This window comes from Mytilus galloprovincialis, chromosome 13, assembly GCF_965363235.1.
Source record: "Mytilus galloprovincialis chromosome 13, xbMytGall1.hap1.1, whole genome shotgun sequence".
Lineage (NCBI taxonomy): Eukaryota > Metazoa > Mollusca > Bivalvia > Mytilida > Mytilidae > Mytilus > Mytilus galloprovincialis.
Genome location: NC_134850.1, coordinates 26,466,113 through 26,488,435, shown reverse-complemented (window position 1 = coordinate 26,488,435; position 22,323 = coordinate 26,466,113). Strand labels below are relative to the sequence as shown.

The 22,323-nt window shown below is 31.4% G+C and overlaps 1 protein-coding gene across 1 annotated transcript in view; it reads left to right on the top strand.

The window, feature by feature from the left end:
* Positions 1 to 22,323, top strand: part of LOC143057359 (uncharacterized) — a 36,987-nt gene that overhangs the window by 4,951 nt on the left and 9,713 nt on the right. Inside the window, exons 4-13 of the mRNA XM_076230663.1 lie at positions 2,742 to 2,850; positions 6,073 to 6,157; positions 11,285 to 11,437; positions 14,439 to 14,631; positions 15,246 to 15,392; positions 16,931 to 17,084; positions 17,854 to 17,964; positions 19,738 to 19,807; positions 21,200 to 21,387; positions 22,102 to 22,230. Coding sequence (XP_076086778.1) covers positions 2,742 to 2,850; positions 6,073 to 6,157; positions 11,285 to 11,437; positions 14,439 to 14,631; positions 15,246 to 15,392; positions 16,931 to 17,084; positions 17,854 to 17,964; positions 19,738 to 19,807; positions 21,200 to 21,387; positions 22,102 to 22,230 — 1,339 coding nt within the window. The remainder of the gene's footprint in view (positions 1 to 2,741; positions 2,851 to 6,072; positions 6,158 to 11,284; positions 11,438 to 14,438; positions 14,632 to 15,245; positions 15,393 to 16,930; positions 17,085 to 17,853; positions 17,965 to 19,737; positions 19,808 to 21,199; positions 21,388 to 22,101; positions 22,231 to 22,323) is intronic.

The window sequence follows — 22,323 nt, the reverse complement described above, 5'->3', positions numbered from 1 at the left end:
TTTCATGAAACTTAATATTGTTGTTTCTTATGATGGTCAAATGATCTGTATACTTTTTGGTGAAAATAAGATTTAAACTTTTTGAGTTACGGCACTTTATAACTAAAACAGGTGTGTGTTTTTTTCACATGTCACACTGTATCTCAAAAACAATTCTTGATTATGACTTAAAACTTTAAACACTTCTTAGTTATATTAATCTCAATATCTGTATACTTTTTGGTGATGATTCAAAATTTCATTTTTGAGTTATTGAGTATTTTGTAAAAAAGGGGGAGGGTTTTTTTTACATGTCACGCCATATCTCAAAAACTATTTATGATTATTGCTTAAAACTTTACACATGTCTTTGTTATATTAATCTCAATATCTGTATACTTTTTGGTGATGATTCAAAATTTTATTTTTGAGTTATTAGTATTTTGTAAAAAAGGGGGAGGGATTTTTTTACATGTTGTGCTGTATCTCAAAAACGATTTATGATTATTGCTTAAAACTTTACACACTTCTTTGTTCTATTAATCTAAAGATCTGTATACTTTTTGGTGATTATTCAAAATTTTATTTTTGAGGTATTGAGTATTTTGTAAAACAGGGGAGGATTTTTTACATGTCGCGCCGTATCTCAAAAATAAGTTATGATTATTGCTTAAAACTTTACACACTTCTTTGATATATTAATCTAAAGATCTGTATACTTTTAATCAAAATTTTATTTTGGTAATATTTAGTTTTTGTAAAAAAAAACAGGGTGGGGGGTTTCACATGTCCCGCCGTGTCTCAAAAACAATATATGGTTATTGCTTAAAACTTTTTCATAAACTATTTATGATTATTGCATAAGACTTCCACATAAGACGTCGGGCGTATCATGCACTCATGGCGCAGCTGTTTATTTAATTTCATTATACATTGTACATGTAATATAAGGCATTGTATAGGGGGTATTTCCCCATCCACATGCAAATCCTACTACACCATTGAATTGATTTAGGCCAGGTGAGCTTTTCTCATCACTTGACGTACGTTGTCTGTCGTCGTCTGCTCTTAAATTTTCAGATGAATCGGAAAACCCATTGTTAGGTTGCTGCCCTTGAATTGGAAATTTTAAGGAAACTTTTCTGTTTTTGGTTATTATCTTGATCATTTTTATAGATATAGATAAACTGTAAACAGCAATAATGTTCAGCAAAGTAAGATGTACAAATAGATAAAATAAAATAAACCAAAATGGTCTGTTAACCCCTTCAGGAGTTATTGCCTTTTATAGTAAATTTTTAACAATTTTTCTTAATTTTTGTATTTTTTACAAAAATCTTCTCCTGTGAAACTTCCGAGACAAATTTAACCAAACTTGGCCACAATCATCATTTGGGTATCTAGTTTGAAAATTGGGTCTGATGACCCGGCCTGTGAACCAAGATCGCCGACATGGCTAAAATAGAACATAGGGTAAACATGGTAAAATGCAGTTTTCATGGTTTTTGGCTCACATCTCTGAAACCAAAGCACTTAGAGCAAATCTGATGGGATAAAATTGTTCAACAGGTCAACATCTATCTGCCTTGAAATTTTTAGACCATTTAGGCAACCTGTTGTTTGGTTGCTGCCCCTGAATTGGTAATTTAAAGAAAATTTTGCAGCTTTTGGTTATTATCTTGAATATTAGTAAAGTAAGATCTACAAACACATCACCATTACCAAAACACAAGTTTGTCATATGAATCCATCTGCGTCCTTTGTTTAATATGCAGATAGACCAAGGTGAGCGTTATGCCTCTGCTGTAGCAGAGGGTGCATTTAGTTTTACCCTTGTCTGTTTGTACGTCATAAAATTGGTTTCCATTCTCTAACTTTAGTCTCAATCAAATGTAAGAAACTTGTACACAATGCTTACAATCACACAACACAGATCAATCTTGAATTTCGGTGGTGTCCCTTTTACTGTTCTACAGTTGTGCCCCTTTAAAATGGGAAAGGTGCTGAAATTTTTCAATTTTGTTCTGTTTCTTTAGTTTGCCTCAACCAAATGTATTATTCTCATATACCAGGTATACATCGTATACAATGCTTATTACCACAAAACACAGATCAAGTATGAAATTTTGGTGGCCTCACTTTGACCAACGCTGAGTTTTTCTTTTCCATGCTCTAACTTAAGTTTGCATCAACTAAATGTTTGATGTCTTTTCATGATACACAAGTGTATTTGTATAGAAACACAATAACGTTTTGTGTAAGGCTGTTATAAATCACATTATTTCTTAAAACACTGTAAGCCAGCTTATTTATGTTAACTCTTATTAATTGCTTCTATCCTCTTATTTTTGGCACACTTGTCATGCTTTTGCACATTTTTTTTATTTGCAACAATTTATATTTGCATATAATTTTTGTACTTATGAAAATAAATTGCTCTCTAATATAAGTTTGTTAAATGGAAAGATGTTAACAATTTTGGCGTGTTTTTTTTACTCTGTCTGTCTCAAAAATTAGTTTAAACGGTGTATGTTTACTAATACCTGGTGGTAATCCCCAGCCTAATTTCTGCATATCATTTGACATTGTTGCATGTTGCTTATATTATATAATATGAAATAATCAAAATGTTATACATATATATTTAATTTGTTTTGGAAAATGAATATCAAATGCAATATTTAATTGTGGATTAACAGGATTAACTTTCAATTAGGTAATTGTAAACAAGATGTCATTAATTTATTTCCATTTCTTTTCAGAGGTAATTTCAGAAAGAAATCTCTTATCCATTTAATCTGTGATAAGAGTCTATTTAATCCTGACAGTGCAGTGTTTAGTATAAAGCATGATGATTTGAAAACAGGGATTGTAAGTTTTATTGTTTTCATTCTTACAATACACAACAAATATGTTAAAAAATTTATTTAGCTAGTGTGGATTCATTATTATTTGTTGGGTACCAATTTTCGTGGATTACATTAGTAAACTTGGTAAAGTTGAACCAAAAAATATTAAATGTTCAACAAATGACCAATTTTCTTAACGCTTGTATGCAGACTTCAGCAAAACAACAAAATTAGATATCCACAAACACCTGGCCTTGAAGGCATAAAACTTTGCTCAGTGCTCGGAGCACAAAAATCATGCTCGAAAGTTTTATGACCGTGAACATAAGTCAGTTTTCCTTAATCCACAAAAATGAATGAACCCACGAAAATGAATGAATCCACAGTAATTAATTGTCTTTCCATTATTCTCATCTATGTCTGTAAGACCTAATAGAAAGAACAAGGTTTTGATATTTGATTTCAAGTTATTTTTGCAAAATTTATATTTTGGTGTTTGTCCCTTTTCAGCCAACTTGGGAGTGATTTTCTAATTTCCAAGTTTTATATTATGTTTACATTATTTCTGTACTTAAGCGCATAAAATAAAATTGCTCACTATTATAAGTTTGTTAGCAGTAATTTGGAAGATGTTAAAAGTTAACCAACTTTGGTGGTTTTTCCTTAGCGTGAAATATATTAAAATTATAACATATTTTTACAAGTTTCCTGATAATTTGACCTATAATGGTTTTCTTTTACAAATTTGATTTTGATGGAGAGTTGACTCATTGACACTCATACCACATGTATCTTCTTATATGGACCATAATTTGGTATTCGGCCTTTGGTTTCTTTTTGTATCCTTTTTTATAAGTTCTAAAACTTTAACTTTTATTCTGTGGGTTGTGTTGGTGTTAGAATAGTATTAATGGAACAATTGAGTTTTTCAAGAAAAAATTAATACATTTTGATTCACCGTTTACGTGACAGGAAACCACACAGGAAACCAATCTTTATTTTCTTTATTTTGCACAATATATTTCAAAAGACATAAATGAATACCATTACTAGTGTTACTTGCTTCATGTTAATATTTAAAATCTATTTTCAATGTTAAATTAAAGTTTTTTTTAAACGTGACAGGAAACCATAAGAAACCGAAAGCATTTTTTTAGTCTTATTTTATAGCAAAATCTGCTTAAAATCTGAACAGTATACTTTTTCTTAAAATCCATCTTAAATGTAACAGTATTATAAAACTCCTAAATATGTGCTTGTTTTGAAAACAATTAGTACAATTTATTCAGAAATTTCCATATTTTCTTCATTGATACAGGATACCATAATCGTTGTATCTTGATGTTTTAGCCAAAAAAATGTATTTATATTTGGTTTTGAAATTCCAGTTATATACAATTTATTCCAAATCATTGGCAATGTAAAATTCTTTAAATCCAGTAAAGAAAAAAACTTTTAACTTGTAATTAAAATCTTTAAAATAGGCACCATGTGATATTTGTGACCTGTACACCATCTACATGGTTTCCACATTTTAACCTACTTTAGTGGGCTAAAATCAATAAAGTACTTCCTTTCAAGTCATGCATGGTAAAAGTTTACTTCTCCTTTGACAAGTTTATTGCGTTTCTGAAAAGTGTTTGCAGAACATGTACATGAATAAAAAAATAATTAAAAATTGTGACAAAGATACCAACTTTGTACATTCCAAGTGTAACGGTATATTAACATGTATTTTTTATTAAATTATCTTTATTCACCTAAAATATCCAGTAATATTTACTGCTGAAGCAAAATCAATCCAACGAGCATCGGCACAATGGTAAGAGACGTAATGTCGATTGAATTTTCCAAGGACCCTTTACATCGTTATCTGGAAACGAAGTGTGTTGTAACGTCTGTCAAATCTGAAATCGATTTTGTCAAGTCATTGGGCATTTATTTTCACACAAGATTGTATGTAACATTATGCACATAGGAAAAATAATAGACCCCCGGCGCAATCTCTTTGAAAATTGTATTTTCCTTTTTTAAACAAGACGAAACAAGTCTACAGATTATGTTTGCCAACATCCGGCCGTAAGGGTGTGATCACATGTTAGTCACATGTTTCACGTATAACCGGAAATGATTAGAACTTAACGACAAAAACAATTTTAATAAAAAAAAGGAAATAACTGGACTTCTGTTTCGTGTGAAATGTAACGCATAACGATAACGTCATTTTCTAACTTAATTATTACGAAGAACAAAACTAGAATGTAAATCATCTCTAATTTACCTGTTTGAACATCGTGCGAGGGTTCATATTTGCATATTGTTATAAAGAATTCTTTTACAACAAAGCAGATTACATTATCTTAAATTTGCGTTACGAAATTGGAAACCAAAGTAACGCTAGTGTTCTTACACCTGCTACAGAAATACTTATAGTTCTCAGCATTTTCTTCTGACTATTCTTATTGGTCGATGTTCTTTATTATTTGAAAGCAAAAGTTACGAATTTGCCGCTTACGATTATCTATAAATCAGTCAGCGTTATGCACTTCGCAAGCGAAAAGTAACGTGAGAAACGACACAAAAATACAGGCGTATAATCTTTGAATTTTGTTAATTTCAATTTTTTTTCTAGGGAAGAGTAGCATACACTTGTATGTTGATAAAAATAAAGACATCTTTAGATGTAATTACAACTTTTCTTACAGTAATACACATTTTTATCACTTTTCTATCGTTATAGGAAATGAGCCCAATAGCAAATTATGGTCCATATCTACATGTAGTCTAATTTCTGTATAACATTTGAGGATTTTTTTCAAGATACCATGGCTATATGAAGTTGGTAGAAATGAACATGAAGTTGTTGGTTAAAGTAAATTGATATGTTGATTTTTCATTTACCATTTTTACCATGTTTACTTTGAGAGATATATTTTAAAAGTTGAAATTAACACTGTGAAAAATAAAATAGAAATTTATAAGAGCTAATTTCATATTTCATTATCTATACCAGAAAAATTTCCGGATTTGACTTCATTTGACTATAACAAATATAAATCGTTTAAAATGTTTACTGTCGGAGAGATATATAAAAAGTAAAAATTGTGAAAAAAAGAAATTGAAAAGAATTGATTTCATATTTCATTATTCATATATAACAGAACAATTCCAAATTTGACTTCATTTTCCTATAACAAATATACATGTCATAAATTTTCTAGAATTTCCGTTATTCTCTTTCCAGATATCAGAGCTTCGCCATATATGTTGTTGTCCTAATGCATGTATTGATGGTATTCCCACTGACAACTCAACTAACCTGTCTGTAGGTAAGTAAATATTGTAAAATTCAGAAATTATTGCTAAAAATGCGACAGATTTAGACTAGAGTAATTATTGCAATAATCTAAACTCCCATTTTGAAATTTTTTATATGAATTACACAGTCCTTTTCTTAAAATCACATAATTTAAAATCCTATTTTAGTCTAAAAGACAAAATCATAATAATAAATGCAAGCAATAATGTCTGAATTTACAATAGGTAATTTGCTTCATACACTACCAACTTGTCTCCAGGTAAGCAGAAATGGAGGCAGTATAAACTACAGTTTGATCATTTTGTAATTAATTTTTCTCTGGATGCAAAGTCAAATGAAAGTGTTTGAAGATTAGATGGATGTCAATTAGAAAGATTATTATTAGGATTTTGAAAAAGAAATGTTGTGTGTTGTTAGTTTTAAGGTGTTTAAAGCCACTTTCAACAAACTTGGCTGTATCATGGCTGCCTGCTTTTAATTTGAAGGCTATTACAATGAAATCAGTGGAGCACAATCACCCTTTTTAGTCAAATCAAAATTACATTAAAACGATGAATTTGAGGTAGGTGTTGTTTTATTATTGATTATATAGTAGTAATCGAACATTTGTTGATTCATCAATTCAAAATGGCGGGTCCCTCCTTAGTTACGCCTGGTCAATTGTGGATTTGACGGCAACTTTTAGCCAATGAAAAAAATTGTTACATCCAAATTTCATTAGAATCATTGATAACTCCTCTTCTGTTTGTTAAAGGAGCATTGATATTTGCTTCATTGACAATATTATCTTAAAGGCCACATGTGGAGCAGGATATGCGTACTCTTCCGTAGCACGTGAGACCACCCCCAGTTTTTGGTGGGGTTTGTGTTGCTTAGCTATAGTCTTTAGTTTTCTATGTTGTGTCTTGTGTACTATTATTTGTCTGTCTGTCTGTTTGTTTGTTTAATTCTTTTTTAACCTTGGCGTTGTCAGTTATTTTTCTATCTATGATAAAATTTAGAAAGGAAATGGGGAATGTGTCAAAGCAACAACAACCGGACCATAGAGCAGACAATGGGTCTTCAATGTAGCAAGAAACTCCCGCACACAGAGGCGTCTTTCAGCTGGCCCTTTGAACATGTTGAATGTCCCTCTGGTATCTTTCCCCCTCTCTTATATCACAAATAGTTTTCAAATAAGTTTATCAGTATGTCTAATGGAATTTTGTGTTCATGCATCCATGTGGTGCATGATAACAATCAGTTTTATTTTTAAACCATATTTATTTACGATATTTTCCAAATAAGATATATGCAATGTTTCTTTTGTCTTAACATATTTTTGGTATAAATAAAATAAATGATTTTATCTTCAATTTTGATACTAACACAAACATTGGTCACACAAAAATGGGGTGATGTGTAAAGTTTTTTTCAAAATGTAAGTCAAGATGAAGGACAAATAATGGAAGAATTTATTGATTTATTGTGTATAATCTTTCCTGGGAAATATACATGTAAATGAAAGTCTTTAACTACATGCATTTCATTTTTACCTTTGTGTGGGATTTTACTAGATAGAAAACAAATATATACTTGACAAATAAGAATTTATTGTTATGATGTTATAAAAAATAAAATATGATACTATTAAACTTTTCCTATGCTTAGTCATAGTTATAGTTATCTGCCGTGCAGAAATTATCATATGTATCATTAACCAAATTCTATGAAGTACAAGTACCTGTTTTAAACCTTGAACCAGAATAAATCCATTTGTGAATATTTACTTTGTGAATGTGTATTAGTGCTTAACCTAGGCCTGTACATCAAGGTCACATTCATAAGATCATCATATCTAGGGTATTTATAATCTTATGTTCATGATGTACATGTAGTAAATTTACATGTTATTGCTGAGAATAAGATTTCAATGGATCTCATCTTAAGTTATACACAGACTGTAAATTATCTATTTCTTGGTCAGAGAAAAGTCAGATTTCTAGGTCAAAATAACGTATTTGACCAGATTTAAGTTTCAAATATGCTCTTAAACATGTTAAAAAAATAGATGAAGAATTAATAAATTAACGTAAGATAAAGTTTATAATCAGAAATACATGTAGAATTAATAAATTACATGTAATATGAAGTTTAGAATCCGAAATACATGTAGCCTAGTTTCAAGTTATCTGACCTTTCTGTTGTGGTGATTAATTCAGCAAATAGCAACTATAAACAAAAAGGGATGTAGGTTACAAGTCAATTTGATGTCACAGTAACCTATTTAACCACAGATGAGGCCAGAAAGGAAAATAGGGAACAATACACAAGTGACCCAAAGTCTATATAAGATGAATATAGCTCTAAATCTCCCTAAATCTTTACAAGTTTGTCAAAAGTGCCCTATTCCTTATTTTAAATTATTTATTAGGGCATATGAATTAATTGTGCGGTCAAGCTACTCTTTTTATATACTTTTCATTGCACTTTAATCTTAATCTGATAATTTAAGTTGGTACCCAACACCTTGGCTTATATTAATTTGGCTCGTTTAATTTTCATAAAATTTTGACAAAATGTTTACATTGACCTTTTGACAAAAATATAAAACTTTCAAAAAAAATTGAACCATCCACTTTATCAGAAAAATTTCATTGGTTATATAGCAGTTTGACAAACACTAATTTTGATTATTAGGAAGCTTAATATTTCCTTAACAATACACAGTGATTAAAATGTTTAGCTGAATTTTAAAGAGTTATCTCCCTGTAGTGTTAGGTACCATCTTAATGCTTACAGTTTCTGTTATATCATATCATATGCATTGAAAACAAGTAAAATGATCAACAAAATGGGATAAACAAAAAATCAAGTTGTAGACACATTGATTGCTAGCTTATAAAGGTCATTGTCCTTAAACAACTTTGGCATTTAAAAGAAATATTCTAAGAGATTCTGAGTGGATGAGGATCCATCCAGCTGGTCACATTATTATTTTATAGTGTATGAAAAAGTCAGACTCTGTTGCTAAAAGTTTTAATTGCATATTTATATTTATATATACCAGATGTGTAACACAAACTACTTGGAGCCTCTAGTTTTGTGTCACATACACTTTTATTTGTTTTTAGTTTATTATGTAATCTGCCCTACTAGCCTTATTTTGTTCAGATATCCCTGAAGCAATTGAAGTAAAATTTTGCCCTTGAATGAGATCTGATGATTTTATCAGTAATATTGTATTTATACAGTTAAACCCATAAATTATATTAATGAAAACCTTCAAGTTTGTTTTCTGAAGCTTATCAGAAGCCTTAGTTCAAGAGGTCAACAGCTACATGCAATCTTACTATCCCTTCACTGTATATGCTGTTACCAGTTTCTAAAAGCAATTTACAAAGTCATCATCTGGTTTGAATTTTTGTTATCCTAGTCAGCCTGGAACACCAACCCCACCCCCCTTCTTTTTGGCCAAAAAAAAAATATTTGAAGAAATTTTCTTTTCATTTTTGAAATCTTTAATAAGAAAAAAATTGTCCCCCCCCCCCCACCCCTCCAATTTTTTTCCCACCTCCCCCCTTTTTTCCCCAAAAAACCAAATTCTTTTCTCAAGATATGGTCATAATCTCAATTCAACTTTCCAACGGAGTTTGCAACCATTATTTCCCATTTAATACATCATAAAAGTCTTTAAATAGAACATTACATACATTATCATGGCTAAAATTGATCTTTCTTAAAAGAGGGACGAAAGATACCAAAGGGACAGTCAAACTCATAAATCTAAAATAAACTGACAACGCCATGGCTAAAAATGAAAAAGACAAACAGAAAAACAATAGTACACATGACACAACATAGAAAACTAAAGAATAATTAACAACACGAACCCCACCAAAAACTAGGGGTGATCTCAGGTGCTCCGGAAGGGTAAGCAGATCCTGCTCCACATGTGGCACCCGTCGTGTTGCTTATGTGATTATTAATCCGCATGTTTAAAATAGTAACTTCTAAAAATAAATTGACAGTTAATCACCACAAGACAATACAAGATTTCTTTATTCATAATTTAAAAGCTGTGTAAGGGAGTTAATCCAAACATATAATTTATACCGTTTTTTAATCTTCCATTAACTAAGAAGTCCTTGTTTTCCCCCTTTTTGCCCCTATATATTCCTAAATGATTTGAACAATAACCTTTCCCTTCAAAGCCAATCCTAACCATCCCTTTGTGGTATGGAAACTTGTGGTATAATTTCAAGAGTGATCCATACACTTTTTGACAAGTTGTTGTTAGGAAACTAGAAAAATGCATATTTGGGCTCCGTTTTGGCCCATTATTCCTAAACTGTTAGGAAGATAACCACCAAAATCAATCCCAAACTTTCTTTTGTGGTTATAAACCTTGTATTTAAATTTTAAAGATTTCTATTCACTAATACTAAAGTTATTGTCTGGAAACATAATGTCTTCTGACAATGACAAACTGACGACGACAGCAACGACGATGATGTGATACCAATAAAAATCTGTCTTATATTGCTGTACTGGTTTAACTATTTTCAGATCTGCAACAATAGCTTAGAGTGCTTTGAAGCATCTTAAAGTCAATGAAATAGTTTCAGCAATTCACTTTAAGTTTAAAACTCTCTTCCCTATTTTGTTTCTGCAAAAAGAGAGGAAACAAGTATATATATTTTTGGTCTAACAAAAGACCAGTGCCTTTGACAGATATTTGAATTTTTAGTCTCCTACCGACAAATTCTGATGATTTTGTGCAGAGTTATGGTCCTTTGACTTAGAAAATTCATTCAAATAATCAGTTTTCAACATTTTGTTTTGTCATGCTTAAAGATATTGATTTGAAAATTGGTATATAGTTTTATCATGACAATTTACAGATCAAGTTCAAAATTTTGTTTCGGTCTGATGATTTTGTCCAAAATTGTACTTAGAAAGTTCACGTAAATAAGCTGGTCAGCTTTGACACTTTTTTTTGCGTCATGCTTGAAGATATTGACTTGATATTTGTTATTTAGTAAAATTACACCAAACATCATATAGATCAAGTTAGAATTTATAACAGGTAGGGGACTATGTATTGCCATGCAATTTTCACAGAGTGCTGGTTAATTTTCAATATTTATATTTGTAGATGCTGCTAATGATAAAGAGAAGAAAAAGTCAGACAGTAGAACTTTGTTATTGATAGTAGCATTAAATCTTGGCCTGTTGGTTTTTGCTGGTATTATTGGTACAATGTGTTATTCAAAGAGATCTAGTCCCAGTATATACTCCAAACTACCAGGTTTGTAAATCGTTATGGAGCAATGATTCAGTGCTTTCTGGTTTTTACTTTTACCATGAGGGCGGGGGGGGGATAGGAGGGGTAGTCATCCATAATTCATAATAAGAGATCTAGTCCTAGTATATACTCCAAACTACCAGGTTTGTAACTTTTTTTTTTTTTTTTGTAACTTGTTATGGTGGAGTCATGGTGTATGAGGTTACTGTTTTTGATAAAATTTCAATGGTCAACCTTGAAGGGGGGGGGGGGGGGTACGAAGGGGTGTCATAACAAATTCCTGAAAGAAAATAAATCTTGCCAGGATCCCAAATAATCATTAATTCCAGAGGCCCAATAGGGTAAATCTTGAATTCTGTGAAAATAGATCCCACTGAATTAAAGACCTAATCCTGATGTCTGTAAAAAAAGATCCTTACAATAACTCAATCTTATTTTTTTTTATTTTGATCTACTATTCTCATTTACAGATGCTTCTTTAATTACTGTAACTCCTCAAAATCACCTTGATTGAAATTTAGAATGCCAGAGGTTCATTTGGTCTACCACAAGTTAAAAAGAGCCAAATTAAGAACATTAGGGTTATTGGTCTACCTTGAAAACTTAAAGAGTTGTCTCATTGGCAATCATACCACATCTTCTTTTTTATATTGTCATTCATCTCATTTCAACTTGATATATATGTGAATATGTCAGATATCATATATAGAGAGAATTATAGCAGTTTCTATGAAATAATGTTTATGAAGTAGGGCATCCATGTTGTACAGTCAGTTTAAATAAAATTTGAATCTCCCCTGTCAGTTTGACCTTGACAGATAAAGAAAAGTAATCAAACACTTCACAATTGTAAGTTTTATAAAGATATAACCTAGATCATGTAGATTAAGATAAAATATGACACTTTGTTTTTAGGTAAACAAGTATTTACCTACATCATAACAATAACATAAGGGTAATACACACATAAGTTTATAATTCTGCACTTTAACAAACATGCAGGTGGTGTTTTATTTTTTTTCGCTCACCTGAACCAAAGACTAAAGTGAGCTATTTACATCACTTGGCTTTTATAGTTTGACCTCTTTCTTTGTGTGGTTAATTTTTACAAAAATCTTTTCCTCTTAAACTAATGGGTCAATTTATTAGAACCACACTTGGACACAAATCATTATATAATTATTTCCAGAGGTGTTCCAGTCAATTTGAATAATTATATAATTTCAATTCTAATGCAATTATTTTGTATCAATGGTTCTGATTGGATGGCAGTTAGCGTAAAATTCTCTATCTCCTTGTCTGTAACTAAGGAAACCGACATTTTGAATTGCTGAATGTATTGACATGTAATTTCTACAATAATAAGCCAAAAAACTCACATGTTGCACCTAAAAATCTTCTCTTTATCAAATTTTATTACATTCTGAAGCAGCACAGAAGCCAGAAAACGCCCGGTGTTTAAGTTTAACACCGGAAGCATACCTATGACGTCACCTAGTGTAGGGACCAAAGAAGATAACATCTTTTTGTGGAATTTTCTTTAATGAAGATTTTACACTGAAATAATGATGGAAATTTAATTATGAACTTGTTTTGCATTAGAATAGAGATAACTGTATTGTATTTGAAGCTTTGCGGACGTCCATCGATAGTTTTACTGTCGCAAATACCCGTTCACTGTCTCGGCTACACGTTGCCAGGTAAACTAAATTTGCGACAGTAAAACTACCGAAGGACGTCCTTAAAGCTTCAAATACAATACAGTTATCTCTTAATTCTTGTATTCCTTGAGAAATAGATCAACACCAATGTTACATTTCACATCTCCACATATCTAGTTTAAAAATGGGTTCAGTGATTCCAATTACCAAACAACATGACAAGACATTGCAAAATAAAGAACAAAAGGCTAAAATTCAAGTCTTGTGATTGTTTTGAAAACTGGTATAGATTGAGAAAATCTGACTCCTTTAATAATGACACTATTGCCCTCAAATGATGACTTTCACCAACCTATAGCTCATGAAGCTGGTAGATAGAAAATGAGGAAAGAATGAAATCCAAATGCAACCCCAAATAGTACATTTGTAATTGATAGAAATCTTATATGAACCATGTACAAAAAATTTTACATTATTTGATTGGTCATTTTATAGTTTAAGTTGTTTTTAGGTAAAGATTGCATGAAATGCAATCAAAACCTTATGCACTGACTTGATATCTAAACCTTCCAAGACTTATCACTACCATTTTGATACACAAAATGTAGCGCATTGATCATAACATTCTATTCATCCTATCCATGACCATTCCCCAGAAATTTATCGATGTAACATATGCTCAGGTATTCAAGGCAGCACAAAATGATTTACACATGTCAATAAAATTACATAACTTTTGCAAGGTGAAGGAATCTAATATGTGTTCTAAAAATATGAATGAAGTCATTGATCCTAAAGATATCTAAAAAAAAAATTGGAGTTAACTTTCTTTGTCTAGAATTGCTGTTAAATCAACTACAACCAATGCAATATTTAATTTTACTTATTACTGATAATTTACATTAATCTTTACGGTTCAATGCTTACTACAAGCACTTTGATTAAACACTATGGCTAATTAGGCAAAGGGAGATTTGGTATGCAGTTGTATTAGCATTTGCAAGTCTCATTTCCCTGGAGGTTATATGACCCTGCCCTATGGTCATGACTCATCAACTGTAAAACTTTTGCTTATTTTACAAGTAAAGGTTTGTGTTTAGTTTAGATTAAATGGAACCACTACTAAGAAGTCAATGGTATTAGGTATGCAGTTCTATAAGCATTGGAATTTATCATTTCCATGTAGGTTATTTGGTTCTGCAACTTAAGTCATGGTCATTGACATCGTATATATGTTGCATAACTTAAATGTTAAAGTATTGCCATTTTAATTTATTTTACTATCAAAATGACAAGAAGGTAGACATATTTCTGTGTCAACATTTTTTGTTTTTTGTTTTTAGGTATTGGGGCAGTACCATCAACTCGAGTAAATTTTAGTTCCATAGATTTAGAAAAGGACACTTTAGAAATGCCTAAATCATCCAGGTCTTCCATAAGGGATTATGAACCATGGGCCGAAAGAAAGAAACAAGTCATGATGCCTATATTTGATGATTGTGTTATACCTAAAGACAATATAGAGCTAGCACAAAGGTATGTCAAGACTTATTAGGTTCAGCCCAATTTGATCTGGGTGAAGATTTCCTGTATTGATGTTTGGTATAAAATGGGTTGGATAAAGACTTCAAAAATGATGCAAAATCTTTCAGTTGATTTGCAGTTCATGGACAAAAGTTGTTCCCTTTCAATATTCCATAATTTTTTACAAATCTAGGTACATTACGTTATGAATACCCATATCTTAAAGCTGGATAATTCAACTTTTGAACTTAGAGAATTCATCTAAAATTGACTGTTAAAAAATTAAAATTGACCGCTTAAAAAATTAAAATTGACCGCTTAAAAAATTACATACGTATAAGTACAAATATCTTGTTATATTATATATTCACATCACATAACACTGAGTCAAAGATCAGATTTGACAATGTTTGAGTTACGAGAAGTTTAAAGCAAATACATCACACACTATAAAAAAAATTAATCACTAAGTAATATCTAGCAGATTTACCACTTTTAAACATTAAAAGGGGCTTTGTTGTATTTGTTTGTTTTTCAAAATTCAAAGAAATACCTTCTCAAAATATAGATGTGATACGTTTCTTTTTTTTTAAGTTTCAAAATTAAATTAAATAAAATATTTTCAGGTTAGGAGGTGGTTTGTATGGTGACACATATGTTGGTGATGTAAAAGGGTTAAAGGTCGCTGTTACAAGGATTACACTCAACCTACACAAAGAGCAAAAATCATCAGAAATGTTACAATGGCTCAAAGATGAAGTATGGTTTTTGAGGTAATTAATACTTTTGGTTAAAACTTACAAATTTATATATTTAACTTAGAAAATGTTTAAAAAAGTGTATCAAAAGCTTAGAATAGATGAAAAAGATCAACATGTATGTTCACCTCACTAGAGACAATAGCAAAAACAGTGATTGCCTGAAAAATTAAAACAAAAAGAATTCAACTAATGAATTGGAGGATTTACTGATATTATATAGCAATTTGATTGTCACTAACAGTAACTTAGTTCACTATTGCTGAACTAGCAGAGTCATTAGATAGCTATTTTAGACCATCAAATCAAAAATTAATGCCAGCAAATCTCAAATACAGTATTGTGATCTTCATTCTTTACATACAACTGAAAGAAAACACAACTAGATCCATACTCTGTCTGTGCTTGTGTCATGGAACGTAGTTCTTATAAATATAAGTTTCATTTGGGGAAAAAATAGTTCAGTATATGTTCCTATCAGTATTATTAATTAAGGGTAAAGAATTTTTTTTTTCATCAGGAAACGGGCAGTGAGATGCTAAATAGCATTGCATAAAATGAAGTTTCCAGAGGAAAACCTGTGAGGAAGAACAAACATATGTTGACATTTGCACTCACAATTTCTGACAATCAATGGAGAAATTTATGACCTGAAATTCGCAACGTTTTCCAATCAAAATGAAAAATGTAAACAAAGTTTGAATAATCAATATCCACTGAAATAGGACTATTTTTTTTTATGAAAAAATAAATAATATTGATTGCATAATTAACAAGATTTTATTATTTCTATTATAGATAGTTATCTGTTTGTTAACACTTGTATTAGCTTTTTGTCAAGCCTTCTACTTTAGTCGAAAAAGCGAGACATAGCGATCCTACATTCCGTCAGCGGCGGCGGCGTCAATAATATTCACTCTGTGGTTAAAGTTTTTGAAATTTTAATTACTTTCTTGAAATATCCTGTTTTTCTACCAAACTTGGACAGAAGCTTGTTTATGTTCATGAAATAGTATCCAGGAGAAAATTTTGTAAAAATAAAATTCCATTTTTTCTGTATTTTACTTATAAATGGACTTAGTTTTTTCTGCCAGGAAACATTATATACATTCTGTGGTTAAAGTTTTTAAAATTTTAATAACTTTCTTACACTATCCTGGAATTGTAGGGAACTTGGCCAGAAGCTTGTTTATGATCAGAAGATAGTATCCAGAAGTAAATTTTATAAAAAATAAAATCCATTTTTCCTGTATTTTCTTACAAATGGACTTTCTTCCAGTTAACAATACATACAGTCTGCAGTTAAAGTTTTTAAAACATTTATAAGATTCTTAAACTAGCCTGGATTTTTTCCAAACTTGGACAGAAGCTTCTGACAATAAAAAGATAATAACCAGAGAAATAATTTTATTGATTTTTTTCATCATTTTTGTTGAGTGTGTGTTTAACAGCAAAAGTAGGCGAGACACTGGGTTCCGCGGAACCCTTACAAATTTTTTAGTAAAAAAACTTTTATTTTCTTGCAACACATGTATCTTGCTTTTTTTTTGTAGCCGACAGCGACACAGAAATATTGTAGCCATGTTAGGGTTGTGTACAGATGCCAAATTTCCTTACATAATGTCTGAATTCATAGAAGGTTTTACTGTTAAAAATTATATACAGAATAAAGGAGATTTAGTGTCCTGGCCACTTAGAGTCAAAATTGTAAGTATGTAAAATCAGGGTTTTATTTTGATATAAAATAAGATGACATTTTGGTCTGAGTGCTAATAAGACAACTTTCTATCAAAGACCAAATGATGTAAAAAGTAAAATCACAAAAATAATGAACTCTGAGGAAAACTCAAAACAGAAATTCCCTTATCAAATGGCAAAATCAAAAGCTCAAACACATCAAACAAACAGATAACAACAGTCATATTTCGACAATGAACAAAACCATATCACATTAAAACATTCATACCATAATACAACCTAAAAGGGTAAAAATAAAGAACAAGGTTGCAAGTATAAAAGTAATGTCATGTATGACATTGAATATTATTGGCTGCAATGCAGTGGTATTTTCACTTGAATTTTTTTTACAGATATGTACCAGAAACTCCTGTAGGTAATTTTGTAAAAGACTTTGGTTTGATTGATTTTGTTTTTGTTTCTAGGAAGTATTGCACAAATCTTAAAAAATGTACACATGCTTGCTCAGATATTTCAGAAATGATTATTACCACAGAACACATTGAATTCATTCTTGCAATTGGTATCACTACTTTTATCAATTTGTGGTCTTACGTTAGTCTACCCGCCTCAAGTGCATTGGTTATAAAGACTAACATGTCAATTTAACCAAAGACTTAAAAAAAAATAGTACTTGATGTCTAAATTTTTCCACATTTGTATTATATAAACATTATTATACACAGGCAAGACATATCTCTGTGTCAACAGTTTATTTTATATCTTGTTAATTTTTCAGTGTTTACAAGCTGCTGATGGTGTTGCCTACCTCCACTCTACAAAACCTCCAATCATACACAGAGATCTTAGATGTGCTAATTTATTTATATCTCATCATGAAATTGTAAAGGTAGTCTTCTCTTTCTGTGTATAATCCTCCTTTAAGAAGAAACACCTCCATATGGAGATTTAAATCTTACTTCAAATATTGTTGTAATAAACATAATTGGTAGATCTTAACAAAGTAACCAGGCTTATAATTTACACCAAGTTTATCTACTTAAAACTCACCAGTGGTGGTCATATCAAAACAACAGGAAGGCCAAATTATATCAAATCTGGTTAAGACCATTTTTATGTTCCATTTATTGGCATTATGTTTTCTGGTCTGGCCGTCCGTTCGTACGTCTGTTCGTTCATCTGTTCGTCTGTCCCGCTGCAGGTTAAAGCTTTGGGTCAAGGTAGTTTATGATGAAGTTGAAGTCCTGTCAACTTGAAACTTAGTACAGACGTTCCTTATGATCATAATGATATGATCTTTCTAGTTTCAAATGCCAAACTAGAGTTTTTTACCCCAATTCCAAGGTCCACTAAACATAGAAAAAGATGATGCCATTTGGGCAGCCGTGTACTATGAACACATTCTTGTTTCTTGCGATGGGAATGTTTCAAAAGATTTTAACAAATTTGTGAACAGTATATATATATATAAAACAGAAAAACCATAATGCAAACAGATTAAGGCGTTAAAATTGCGTAAAATTGTGATTTTTTGTCGAGCCTGCAACTTTTGTTGCAGAAAGCTCGACATAGGGATAGTGATCCGGCGGCGGCTACGGCGGCGGCGGTGTTAGCTAACTACTTAAAAGCTTTATATTTTAGAAGGTGGAAGACCTGGATGCTTCATACTTTGTATATAGATGCCTCATGTTACGAAGTTTCAGTCAGTCACATGTCCAATGTCCTTGACCTCATTTTCATGGTTCAGTGACCACTTGAAAAAAAAGTTCAGATTTTTTGTAATGTTGAATTCTCTCTTATTATAAGTAATAGGATAACAATATTTGATATGTGCGTACCTTGAAAGGTCCTCATGTCTGTCAGACAGTTTTCACTTGACCTCGACCTCATTTCATGGATCAGTGAACAAGGTTAAGTTTTGGTGGTCAAGTCCATATCTCAGATACTACAAGCAATAGGGCTAGTATATTCGGTGTATGGAAGGACTGTAAGGTGTACATGTCCAACTGGCAGGTGTCATCTGACCTTGACCTCATTTTCATGGTTCAGTGGTTATAGTTAAATTTTTGTGTTTTGGTCTGTTTTTCTCATACTATATGCAATAGGTCTACTATATTTGTTGTATGGAATGATTGTAAGGTGTACCTATCTAGCGGGCAGATGTCATGTGACCTTGACCTCATTTTCATGGTTCAGTGGTCAAAGTTAAGTTTTTCAGTTTTGGTCTTTTTATCTAATACTATATGCCATAGGTCATCTATATTTGGTGTATGGAAATATTTAATGATCTTTATGTCAGTCGCGCAGGTTTTATTTGACCGTGACCTCATTTTCAAGGTTCAGTGCACAGTGTTAAGTTTTTGTGTTTTGGTCTATTTTTCTTAAACTATAAGTAATAGGTCAACTATATATGATGTATAGAAGCATTGTTAGCTGTACATGTCTGCCTGGCATGGTTCATCTGACCTTTATGTTTATGTGACAGTTGTATTAAATCTTAGCTTTATACTTAGGACTATCAACATAATATCAATGATTAGTATAGAAGGCGAGACATTTCAGCGTGTGCACTCTTGTTTTAACTCCACAGAGAGAAAGCACTTTACAGTATATATATAATATATTGAGACAATAATGCATGCTACATTTCATTTGTCGACAGGTTGGAGATTTTGGTTTAATTAAACTGATACAACCATTGAGGAAGTTATGTCAACAGGAAGATTGCTGTTGTAAGTAATGGTTACCATGGTTACTGTGGATTCATTATAATTCGTTGGATGCCAATTTTTCGTTGAATTTGTTGTTACAGATTAACTACGAATGTAAAAGGTCAACAAAGTACAAATTTTGTATCGGCCTGTATGCAAAACTTAGTAAAATCATGATATCAAATATCCAAGAAAAATATGAAGTTTCATTAATCCACGAAAATTGGTATCATGAAAAATTAATGAATGCACAGTAATTGGTGATTGCTCTTCCTCTTTGTTAAACAAGACTATCTTAGTGTTTTTGTATATTATATTGCATTGGATCACTTAAACTTCTCTAAAAATAACTGCTTGTTTTCTGAAATTATGTTTTGTCCAAAACAAACAAACAAACCACACATGTACATGTTAAGAATATAATAGTGCATTTTGCTAGAATTATTTTTAATGAATTTTAAACAGATATATCATGTTAAGGAGGGGTATTTGCGAAAAATACCAGTCGAGAGAATGTTAAATTTCACGAGCCGTAAGGCGAGGGAAATTCATTCTCAAGACTGGTATTTTTCGCAAATACCCCTCAAGAACATGATATATCTGTTTAATTACACCGAATGTTAATGTTCTAAAACGCATTGATGATCGTGACGTTACAAGCGTCCAGTCGGATAGAGTATTTTTTGGCAAATACCACGGCAGAGAGGGTAAAAAAGGCAAATCCTTTTTGGCAAATACCCCGGCGGAGTTAAAAATGAACGATATTCGCTTGATAACAGTGAATTGGTGAAAAATACACTGGCTATCAACCAATCAAAACCCAGGATTCTTACATAAGGTGTAATTATACATAGAAGAATTTTATTGTACTATTTTATTAAAGAGGGTACATGTAAGCTATAGTTCACTCCCTTCATGTAGAAATAACATGTTTTCTTGAATAAAAAAGATTTTATAAATTATCAAAGATAGATAACTCTGAAATAATTAGTTATATTCAATATGTAATATATAAAAATTAGGAGATGTGGTATGATTGCCAATGGGACAACATTCCACTAGATCATTATACAACAATTCAAAAAACACTACACAGAAAGAAAAAAAATAATTCCAAAAAACTCTTAGATAAAAAAAGAACCCTACCAAAAACTCTAGGTAAAATAAGAACTCTACCAAAAACTCTAGGTACATTTCCTGAGGCTTTGGAAGGAAAACCTTTTTCTGCTGAGCTCGTAGCACCGGTCATATTGCTCATTACTATAATTTTTTGTGAAGATTCAATGTCTTTATTTCACAATCAATGAAAATATTGCAAGATCTTTCATTAAAATTATACATTTGATAGATAGTCTGTCTTCATCATATGCTGACTGTAATAAGTTACATTTTTTTTAAATTTTATATTTCTAGGTCAAGGTCATATCTGTGCTTGTCCTTCCTCTTTACGATGGACTGCTCCAGAGGTCTTGAACCACCCAAGTTCAGATGAAAAAGATAAATTTATCTCCCTTAAGTCTGATTCTTACTCCTTTGGTGTTTGTATGTGGGAGGTAGTTATGTGTGAGGATCCATTTGATGACGTTCAAACAGAGCAAGAGGTAGTACATTAGTTATAAAATCATATTTTATTGTCATACAAGATATTGCATAAGACAAGTGAATTATTTGTTCACAGTTCATGAAATTTTGAATGGTGCTAGTTTTTAAACTACTCCAACAGTTGCAGTTGTATTACAATATAACTTTGTCGTGGTCATTGTCCCAAGACATTTGGTTTCCAGGCAATAACTTGAGTAAAAGTGTCTTGACCTTTCTGAAATTGTACAAAAAGGTTCCATACTACAAAAAGAAGGTTTGGAGTGATTGGCTATTGTCCTAACTTTTAAGGAATAAGGGGCAAAAAACAAGCTGCTTGTTTCAGAAGTCGATTTCACAAAAAAACTTACGACTAAGATTGATTGTAAGTATACTGAGTTGTTCATGACATAAGACCAATCTTAGTCGTAAGTTTTTTTTGCGAAACCGACTCCAGGACAATAACTTGGTATAAGTTCATGGATTTTCATGAAATTGTACCACAAGGTTCCATATCTCTAAAGGAAGGTTAAGATTAATTTTAAGGGTTATGGCTCAAACTGTTTAGGGGCAAATAAACAAGCTTTTTCTGGTTTTACAACGATTACTTGATTTTTGTTGATTTATTTTAACTGTAGTTACCTCTGTTCAATGCATGGGAATTTAAGTGAAGTAGACTCTTTGTAAAACATTGATATTTTGACAGACAGTTAAATTTTGCATTATATGATTTTCAGGTGATGGAGTTGGTTAAAGATGGTATTCGCCCTGAAATCCCAGGAACTGTTGATATAATGCCTCAGTTCAGAACATTAATGAACCAGTGTTGGAACGGAGAGCCTGAAAACAGACTTTCTTTTAAACAGGTGAAACATGGTTAATTCAAATGTTGTCAGACCGTCAGCCATTGGCAGTAAAAAATATTGCTGTCTGACTTAAAATCCAGAAAAATAGCCTGG